The sequence below is a fragment of the Mangifera indica genome, chromosome 6 (genome assembly GCF_011075055.1).
Source record: "Mangifera indica cultivar Alphonso chromosome 6, CATAS_Mindica_2.1, whole genome shotgun sequence".
NCBI classification, from domain to species: domain Eukaryota; kingdom Viridiplantae; phylum Streptophyta; class Magnoliopsida; order Sapindales; family Anacardiaceae; genus Mangifera; species Mangifera indica.
Window position 1 is genome coordinate 278,784 of NC_058142.1, and position 11,162 is coordinate 289,945.

General features: G+C 33.6%; 1 protein-coding gene across 1 annotated transcript; it reads right to left on the reverse strand.

Annotated features, from left to right (window-relative positions):
* Nucleotides 1–746: 746 nt before the first annotated feature.
* Nucleotides 747–4,922, reverse strand: LOC123218716 (oligopeptide transporter 3). Its single transcript, XM_044640294.1, has 6 exons — nucleotides 4,376–4,922; nucleotides 4,188–4,285; nucleotides 2,279–2,848; nucleotides 1,925–2,180; nucleotides 1,651–1,833; nucleotides 747–1,565 (listed from the first exon to the last, which is right to left on the reverse strand). Exons 1-6 carry the CDS (start codon nucleotides 4,871–4,873, stop codon nucleotides 948–950), a joined length of 2,223 nt encoding a protein of 740 aa, XP_044496229.1. The 5' UTR covers nucleotides 4,874–4,922; the 3' UTR covers nucleotides 747–947.
* Between the last annotated feature and the right edge of the window lie 6,240 nt (nucleotides 4,923–11,162).

Here is an 11,162-nt window from a genome sequence, read left to right on the forward strand (position 1 = left end):
AACAACAAAGTTCATCCATTTCATGATACTGTTTACCTATCTAATGACGTTGTTAGCCCTGGTGGTAGCCCTTTGACAACACTACGAGTTCAAGCTGTGCATTATGTGTTAACCGTGTTTGAATTGACTCTTGTTCAAATGTGGTTTGACTTAAATCCATCCTTAATAATATCTCTTGATCTCTCTTATTTCGAGGCTCGAAGAATTAAGATCTTTAATATTGTCCTTACCCTTCTTATGCAGCTCGTTCAGAATTGTTTCTTACACCTCAAGTATTGGGGCTTTGATTGAGTCTTCCTTAACTCAAACCTAGGAAGTCATCCATAGAAATGAGTCAAAAGTACCCACTGGGCTACTCACCTAAAAAGGCAATGCATGATATTGTAATTTGCCAACCCAACTGGAGGATGCAGTGGTATATAACAAATTACTGAGCTATCGACATAACTAGGGTAAGCCTTGTGAATTGTTGTATTATATGTCATCCACTTAGCAATATGAAGTTGTTGTGGGGGACAATGTTTTATAAACCAGACCAGACCTGGTTTGACTAGAAATAGGAGCCAATCCAGTTTGTTTAAGTTCTAACTGGGTTACATTGTAATTCAACCGGCCTAAACCCACCACACTTCTCGACCAATGGTTTATCCCGGACATGACATCAGCATGATGTTTGGTTGATGATATAACAGGCAAAGTTGGGCACCAGTTCACTTTCTAGTGGAGTAGAACTGAAGAGGAAACAGTTGAAGGTAGAAAGAGCAATTCTTATTTTATTTTTATGATTAGCTACTAGTAACAGCTGTATGGAACTTGAGGGCTGTAAGTTTCCGCTATTAACCATACAGAAGCAGCTTGTCTACGTCACTTCTAATGACAGTAAATAAGCATGTACAAAGATGGGAAACAAATATTACATATCATTCATTCTCCCTGTCCAAGTATAGCTACTTAAAAATTGGACATCCTTTAACAGCAATTCCAGGAGCAGTTGGACATGTCGCCAGAGGACAATGATCAACATGAGTGCCCCACCATTTCAAATTTATACCCTCGTTTTGAAAAGCAAAGAACAACAGAACACCCATAAATGCTGTTCCTGCATCCAGTGCAGCTGACAGAACATAGTTGTACTTCTGCCACCAGCGCTTGTGGTATTGGAACATGAAATAGTTGAAGATCATTCCTGTGACAAGCCAGCTTGCTATGTTGGTGGGAGTTGCCGGTGGCATTCCAGCAAATCCATAAGATATAACAGGGATGTTTATCAAGGGAATCCATTTCTTCTCCGGGTAAATTTTGCTCAATACCCAGACAGGAACTGGCAAGATTGCTCCAATGAGGAATAACCATACCAAGTTCCGGTACATACCTCCAGGTCCAAACAGCCGCTCCGGTCCAATCAGTCCCCAGATAACAGAAGCATCAAAGGTTACTTTGTACTTGGGGCAAGTCCACGGGCTGTCAGGATGCAATGAATCAACATCACAAATGTTCTCAATATTCTCCAGCATCCACCACGCAACTGCAAGATTGACTGCACCTGCAACAAAAGTTCCCACCAACTAGGAAACGGAAAATATTCAATCAGCAAACTGAGAAATAGGTATGCGAATCAATGGCTTAACACAGTATTTGAGCAGCAAAAACCTGAGCTGTGTACATGCACCGTGGAGGAATTTTCATGTAGTGTCCAAGTTTAAGATCAGATAAGAAAGATAGAGCATGGACTGTGCTGATACGACCGTAAATCTTGAAAAGAAGATTGGCAATTGGTTTTCCTGGTAGAACATACCCAATCATGAATTGTGCAATAATGTCATATCCAGGTTGCTGCAATGCATTCACAAGAATATTAAGATGATAAGTTTTCTTCATTCTGGACCTACCCTGAATTAATATTCTACATTATTTGGTTTATTACCTGGTTTGTAGTGGCTTGAATGACACCAATTGGAAGGGTGACAATCCAAGCCAAAGCAAAGGCAAAGAGCATGCCCCACCATGGCAGCTGCACTTCATCTTTCCACACAAAAGACATTAAAAGGGAAAGTGCAATGCTTCCTATTAACAGAATGCAGAACCACCACTGAGGCACTCGTTTGTAACTTTTCATCAGTCTTGCATGGATGTCCAATTTTACATTCTTCATTGCTGATCGGCTCTGCTTCAGAATATCACTGGAATCAGAAAAAAAAAAAAAAAGAGGAAGGTTAATGATATTGTTCAAGCACAGTAAACAGCTTAATTCAAATTTGATTCAAAAGCAGCCTAGTACCTTCCATGAAAGAGTGCAACGTGAGTGAGGGTGGCAGTAAACCTTGCAAACCCTGATCCAATTGACAGAGCAAACAGAGGACTGAGATAGAGCTTCCCATAACTATCATAAGCTGGAATATTGAGTTCATACTGAGGGGTCAAAATCTTGGTGGTTTCATATTCTTTCCCAGCAGAAGTGAACAACTTGTTAGAAAATATGGGGAATTTTCGAGCATCGAAGGTGTCATACTTCCAGTAACACAATGGGACAATTATGTAGATGAACATCACGAATCCAACCCCAACATTGAGAATTGAACTCCAGGGTGTTACTAGAGGACTGCCATGATAAGCTGAAATACCTGCCCAGTCAAGTGTAAAGGCACCGATACCAAGTCCATGGTAACCAGAACCTATTTGTTGAGCTGTTATACTGTGAGGCCATGCCCAACACACCCATGAGAAGAATGTTAAAATTGGGAAGATGTAGCCAGGAAATGCATAATAAACAAAGCTTGCCACAAATGCAATAAGGAAAAACTTCATCTTGGTTAGGCCTTTACTATTCGGTTCCTTCTCATGTAGTGCTCTGTAAAAACATCAAAATTTATAATTAAACAAGAAGGAAATTCTTCTGGAATATAATCATGAGCAAATTCTTCAACAAAACAGCCACTAACAGTTTAAGGAAGAAAATCAAAACCGCCAAGAAAAGTAGCTCTCATAAAACAAATTCTTACTGGTGAACAACTGAACATGCACTGGATAATGACGGGGGATATTAATTAAAATAGACAAAATTTTATCCGTTTAAACATTTTTAGGTAAACGTACAGTCATTTTATCTTTATAAGTAAATTTATTTGTAATTTCAAAAATACCCTTCTGACCCTGTAGATGTCATACAGGGTGCGTAGACGTGAGAAGGAATGCTTGAGTGCGTGTGGAGTGCGGGGTGCTTGCGGAGTAAAATTATACGCAGCATGATTTAATATAATATATAATACACCTATAATATTTAATTATATGCCTATAATATTTAATATATTATAATCAATTTTTATTTTTAAATATGTTTGTAGTTGATTAGAAATAATCAATATTTTTTAGTTATACAGTTCACGAACCGCGCGCACTCCGCACGCACCACGCACTCCGCACGCACTTTGCACGCACCGCACACTCCTCACGCACCGCGCACTATATATATGAGGGTGCGTATGCATTGCACACACTCACGCACTTAGACATCCCACCCGCACCCGTACGCACCCGCAAGCACACACGCACTCTGTGTGCACCCACACACTCTACACGCACTCACGCACCCTATACGACCTTTGACATCTCACACACGGAATGGTTGAAAATGACGTGTAATATGCTAAAGGGTATTTTTGGAGTTACAAAAAAATTTTCTTATAAAAGTAAAACTATTGTACATTTGTCTAAAAATATTTACGCGGTAAAAATTTTACCGATTTTAATTAATATCCCGATAATGACACACAGATGGGGACAAATTTTCTTCACTTATAATAATAATGACAAGTATTAATATTGTTTCATAAAATTGACTGTTTTCCCTTTTAGATTCCACTAAATTATTTATTCCAAATGCATTATTGAGGATATTTTCTGAGGAAACAAACATAAACATAATTCAAACAGATGAAAAGGATAAAACCAATAATCATATCAGTAAATAGAATAAAACTTGTAAGTCTTACCCACTTAGAATTGAAAGTTCAACAAACAGAAATGATGTAAAGCAGTGGTTTTTCTTCATTCAGGTCCCACACTCTCTGAAAAATCTAAGATTCTAAAGTTTTAATCTCTTTTTCACATTTTCTTTCCAAGCATTTTCTCATCAACCAAACAGAAAATAGCCACAAAATTACAACTGCAGAAGGGAAAAAAAGCCAAACCTGAATAGAGAAACCTGAGCAAGATTCGAAGGCCACCACATCTCAACAGGATCCACCAAGTACCTCCTCAGCATCCCCGCCCACCCATATCCCAATATCTACAATATTTAAATATAAAGCTCAGATTAAACAATTCATAATTGAAACTAAATCAACAATGGCCTACTGAAAAAAAAAATCAATATAACCTGCGTGGTCAAGACGATGAGGAGAGCACAAAGAAAGTTCAAGCTTTGCTTATAGAAACCCTTCATGACAGTGATGGCACCAATGGAGTAAGCATCACCACCACCATAGGACACTCCACAGTTGGCAAAGACGGTGATGATAACATGCTCTTTCATGTTGAAAGGACCCGGATTCAGACTGAACCTCCAACCGAGAATGCTCATCTCCCTCGTGGGGAGAGTTCTGGCCATGAATTTCCCAATTGGGAGCACGGAAATCTGCATGAGGATGGCAGAAATGGTAAGCGGCTGCGTTCGGTAGGTGAAGAACGTGTTGAGGAAGATTAGCAAGGTGCACGAAGTCAAACCCAGAAACCATGCACGAAAAGTCATCACTGGCATTTTTGGGTCGTCGGTTACGGGAACAGATAAAGCCACCTCCTCAATAGGAACATTTTCATCTTCTTCTACAGTGTTCTGGTTTTCTTTCTCTCTATCAGCCTCATTCTTCGACGCCATTGTTGCGACCTCAGACAGTGAAAGAAGCAGACAGCTTTAAGGGTTCTGTAAGAGAAGGCTACTAAATATAAGTGAGATTGGGATATTTTATAGGACCATAATGCCCTTCCTTTTTTTAATCTTGTTTTCTTTTTCTGCCGATAAGGTCAAGACGGATCTAACCGCTGACTCTATTGTTGACTATAAGTCTTTGAATTACTAAAATATCTTTAATTTAATTATTTGTTTAATAGGTAATTTTTTAAATAATTATTATTCTAAATATTGGGTAAATACAAAATATAATTAAAAACATTGTTTATATATTTTTGAATATAGAGATAAAATTTATTATATGAGTAAATATTATTTTTATTTTAATTTAAAATTATTTAATTACATGATAATATATTATTTATATATTTAAAATTATGTATATGAAATTAATATTATTTATTATATAAACAAATGTAAAATAAAAACATTATTTTTTTAATATAGATACAAATTTTGAATCATTTAAATAGTGTGTATGAACAAACTTTTGCATGCGTTTCAACGGCATATGAATGTATTATTGAATGAATTATACAAAATTTATTTGATTTTAGTTTTAGTGTTTATACATCTAATTACTTATATAGTTTTAAAAAAATTTATTTCAATAATTCTTTGGGCATAATTTCACCATTAATCATAAATTGTGTCAGAGGGTTATTTTGGTAAATGAAAATCAAAGCAAAGGATAATTAATAAATAAAAATATTATTTTAGTAAATTTTTTGTGGGCTTGCTCACTCATGGCGGCAATCCTTTGGACGTGTGTGAAAGTCACGTGCTCTTGGGCGACTGACACACTTTCTTGTCCGTATCAACAAAGGCCAGCTTGGCCTCACATGAGCTCTGTCTAAACTGGGTCCCACCGCTAAGTGCCATGTCGGATTATGTGGAACCCAATTTCTCTTGAAAGCGAACACATAGGACCCAAAAGCTCGTGTTATCCCCGTGGTTTCTTCGTTAATGGGAGCCACGCGGCACCAGGGCTACGCTGTTAATTATTGTTAAAATCTGCACCACTAATCACAATTAATTATCAGCACATGATGTCATGGGATCATATCAAAGGAATTATTAATTGGAATAGGTAAAATTTTATTCGTTTAAATTTTTTTAAATAAATTTACAATCATTTTATTTTTATAAGTAAATTTATTTATAATTTCAAAAATATTCTCTCAACCGTGTAGGTGTCCTACAGGGTAAACACGGGAAGGAATGCTTGAGTGCGTGGGTGCATGAGGAGTGTGCGGGATGCGTGCAGAGTACGTGCGGTGCATGCAGAGTGCGCAGTGCGTGCGGAGTGTACGGTGCATGAGGAGTGCGCGATGCGTGCGGAGTGCACAATGCATACGAGTACGTATAGAGTGCGCGCACCCTCAAATATATATTAAATATTATAATATTTAATATAATATATATAAATAATAATCATAATAATTTAAAAAAATATAATAAATATATATATATATATATATATATATATATATATATATATATATATATATATATATATATATATATATATATGAGGGTGTGCGCACTCTATACGAACTCGTACGCACCATGCACTCCGCACGCACCCCGCACTCCGCAAATATCTCGTGCACTTCGCACGCACGCACCCACGCACTTCACACGCACTCAAACATTTCTTTCCATGCCTACGTACTCGGTATAACACCTACAGGGTTGAGAGGGTATTTTTGGAATTACAAATAAGTTTACTTATAAAGATAAAATGGTTATAGATTTGCCTAAAAAGATTTAAACAGATAAAATTTTATCTATTTTAATTAATATCTCCATATCAAATCATATTTAATCAATTAGAGGTATAATTCAATGTAAACTCAACTAAATTTTTTTGAAGTGGTTGTTACAGCAATAAAATGATGTTATTTTATTTATTTATTTATTTTTTGAATCAAGCTCTCCAGACTCACAAACATCTGTTAAACTTAAATTTGAGTTTAATAGTATAACACTCTTTAGGCCTTAGGCTTTAGGGGGGATGGTTTTGAGCTCAATTGGTAAAATTAGTAAACTTGTTTAAACAATTCGAATTCCCGTCCTAGTTTAGCTTGAATAGTTAGTGGGTTTTGGGTGGAAGTATTGTACATATATGCATAAATCTTTCTAAAATTGACAAGAATATAGATACTTGATTGGTGGGATGTCAATTTCAAAAAAGGGTAAATGTGAAAGTAGAGAACAAATTAGGAAGAAAAACATAGGAAAAGAATGGAGAGAATTAAATGGACAAGTATATGCTTTTAGGTTACAGAAGCAATTGCAAAAGGTTAAAGAAGATGGAACAGAGACCGATCATGGTGGAGGGAGGGAGGGACCCAAAGTTTACAATATTGGGAAGTGGGGAAACGTCGTTGACCTTCTCTTCTCTTCATCACCAAAACCAAACTTTGACAATATCACAGTAAACAGAAGCACACACTTGGGGACTTTGCATGTGCCATCGGAAACTACAGTGTTTTTATATATGCCCCAAACATGTACTTCCACTCTATTGGATAACATTTAGACGCATGTAAAGATAAAATTTACTATATATAACCAGCAGAGAGACAGAGAGAAAGAAACAGGTTGCGTTGCATCTCTTTTAAAGCAGTGGAAGAAGATCGAAGCTTACCTGAGAAGGGTTGTTACACTTGTGTGTGTATGTATATGTATTGGCCAAAAGAATTATTTCCACTTACAGTATAGTGAAAATCTAAAATGTCTGCTTTCAACATTCAAAAATTTAAACATAAATGAGTTAAAATACTAATTTAAAGTTAAGAACGAAATTATTATTTAATAAAAAAATTAAAAAAACATGAAATTTATTATATTTTTCTTCTTAAGTTTTGAAAACTAATAACTTCACGTTTATATAAAAGTTTTAAACTTTAAAAAATAATATTTCACTGTCTCAAATTTAGGATTTTCTTTCTCTCCATTTCAGCTATCATCTCTAGTGAACAATGATCGATGTTTCTTCCTTCCGATGATGTCTCTCAGTTCGAAGTCCTCAAACAATGTTTTGATTGAAAAATTCAAACGTCCTTTGTTTGTATTAAAAAATTTAGATGAAGATACCTATTGTCGAGATGATGAAGGCACCAAATAACCTCTCATACGATATCAAAAGGTTATATATTATTAGTTAGATTTTTCTATCAAATGATTATTTTTCAAAATTTTGGTTAAAATTGTTACAATTGGTTAAATCTTCACATCAACCTATCACTTTTAAAGATTTCTAAAATAGAGTTATAACCAGACTGATGTCCCTTATTAGTTAGTTACTCCTGAACTCTCTCATTCTAAAAGTTAGAGTTAGCTAAAGGCACAAGACTTTCTCCTAGAATGGATCTGATCTGGGATAATCCATCATAAAGAATGGGAATTAATGGGGTGGAAGTAGCAAATATATTATCCCATAGAGGCAAAATGCTGTGGGCGAAACCAACCATTGTATAGTATAGAATAGTGTAATAAGAATAATAATAATACTTTAAATTCTTCTGGTCTTTATTTAATTGTCATTCTTTAGTTTTGTGTTGCATATTAATAACGGAAGATACATGTCAATGTCATCACTCATTTCTCCTCAATCCAAAAGATTTTATTCCTTCCATAATTTTTGCTACCATTAGATTATCGTGATAAGACCACATTATTTATATAAATCATTATACTGTAAACGAACATGTGACAGACCAACCAAGGCTTTAAACTGTGTCTGTGATCAAATATTTTAGTCTAATAGTATGATTTTTTATCAAAATATTATACGCTTTGTACATATAATTCAGATTTTATTTTTGAATTTTGTAAAACTTAAAATATAATTTAGAAGTTTATAAATGTTTTAAATTGGATTTCAATGTCCAAAAGTAGGTCTACAGTTTGTCTTGAATTATGTATTCAAAATTGATGATTTTTTAACAATACGTTAAATTATTAGATAAAAATATTATAAATAATATCAGAGTTATTCTGTATGTTTTTTTAAACAATGTTATGACAAATCTCAAAAAGAACACAAGTCTCATAACAGTGTATGAATATAACATCCCTAAGAGAATCTCAGAGCTCCTATGTTCTTGAGACACATTTTTTATTACAAAGTCTAAAATTATATTTAAAGTAGATAATGTCTTAATGATAGATTAAGTTCTTAAACCAAAATATTACAAAGATTTATTTTGATATTAATTCAAATCCAAAAGAGTTAAATTAAGATTGACAGATTAAAATTTGAATTCAATTTAAACTTAATTTATTCAATTCAAATTTAAATTCAAATAATTCAAATTAAATCTAACACTAATTGATTTAATGGTCAATATCATTGCAAATTGTGGAAGTAAAACATTGTGACAATGATTGGATTATTTATCTCGTCTCCCTCTTCACTAATTGACCTTATTGTTAAAAAAAAAAAAAAAAAAAAAAAAAGAATCTCGTTCGTATTGCCTCATTCCAGGACAGTATATATCCTTGCGTAAAATTTATCCCATCATTATCATGACAGTGCAGCTGATATTCGGTGCCATTTTATTAGAGGATCGAGACATGTAAAATAACATTGTATTTTTTATTTAGGCCTGAAGACTTATAGCCAACCAAGGGTTGGTGGAAAGACAATCACAACCGTGGGGTTTCAAAAATTTAAACATTCAGTTAAATACGAGGGTAAAATATTATTTTATTACTAAACTTTAAAATTTTATATCATTTTTCTCTTTAATTTAAAAAATTAATAATTTTTTCATGATTAAATTTAAAAAGTCATCATTTTCCTTTTAGGGTTTGAAAAACTAATTCAACAAATAGACAACATTTTTTGATTTAGCAAAAGGAGCATTGTCTAAAAATTTGATGAAAAGACGACATCTAGACGACAAAGCATCATTATTCATTGTCACGTCCTCTAAATCTAGATAACAAAGTATTATCCTTTGTCGTTTAGACAATAAATTGATTCAAAGTGACCAGCCAACAGAGATGAAAGAGTCCACTATTTGGTAGAGAAGATTAATGGGCGGCTAGATTCCCTAGAGCAACTGAAGATGAAACCCTAGAAATGGGGGTGAAAAAAGTTTCAAAAAGTTTGGGGGATGGTTGCAAAAGAAAAAATTTGAACGGGAAAAAAATAAAATTTTCATTACTTAATCTTAAGAAAAAATTATTAATTTTCTAAACCAAGAGAGGAAAATGATATAAATTTTGAGGGTTTTAAGGTTTAGTGATAAAATAATGATTTTACCATCTATAACTATCGATTTTGGTTAAATTTAACAATTTATGACTAGATGTTTGACTTTTTAAACTCTAAAATGTGTTTTTGAGAATGAACTAAATCTTCGATAGAAATAAGTCTTTTGGCCTTTTATTTATTAAGTTGAACATGCTATTTGGAGAAAGATTTAAAAGAAGAGTAAAAGTTTCAAAAGGGTCGAGACATGGACATTTTACTTCAATAAGGTGGTGTACTCACACAGGAAAAATTAAAGAATAACATTTTAACTGGCTAAATCATTTTGATAGATTGAGACTTATATCAAAGGTAAGTGGACGGTCTTGGTTAAACATAAACTCTTTGTTTCTATTTTATGAGACTAATGATGGTCCAAACGAATGTCTTAAGTGGTCTGGTATGTGTAAATTGAGGCAACTTTAACAGTGCAATGACTGTGCATTATGAGATTTTGTTGATGTCAAAATTTATATCAAACATGTTCTAAGAGTTTTAAATCAATAAAAATTAATTGTTTTCTTCTATCTTGGGGAGACACGCTTTTAAGGTAAAATTGTGATGCCAATAAAAACTAAAATCGGTAATACTTCATATAGTTTTAAATAACTTATTATATATAGATCGAGATAACATAAATAACCAACAATCAACAATAAAAAATTAAAAATTTTATGGGACTCCTCATCTGATTTTTCCATTATCAAGTTAAACTAGATAAAGAAACAGATAGATATGACTTATCTATCACTTGAAATTCTTGTTTTACATGATTTTGTTATCCTCTAAATGGATATTGTACTCACGTCACATAGGTGATATTTATTGATTATGACATACAAATTTATACATAATATATACATATATACATACACACATACACATATACTTGTATCAGTGTCAATTGTTAATGCATGCAAGTAGTATTATTATTATATTTGCTAACAGAAACAAAAGCATAAATCAATAGTGTTGCCATGTTGGGTTCAA

What these genes read in the sequence shown, in the direction of transcription:
- LOC123218716 (XM_044640294.1), bottom strand. Translation starts at nt 4,873, where the DNA reads ATGGCGTCGAAGAATGAGGCTGATAGAGAGAAAGAAAACCAGAACACT. An exon ending in TCATCGTCTTGACCACGCAG is followed by an intron (nt 4,286 to 4,375) that starts GTTATATTGATT and finishes TAAATATTGTAG; the next exon opens with ATATTGGGATATGGGTGGGC. An exon ending in TTCAAGCCACTACAAACCAG is followed by an intron (nt 1,834 to 1,924) that starts GTAATAAACCAA and finishes AATGCATTGCAG; the next exon opens with CAACCTGGATATGACATTAT.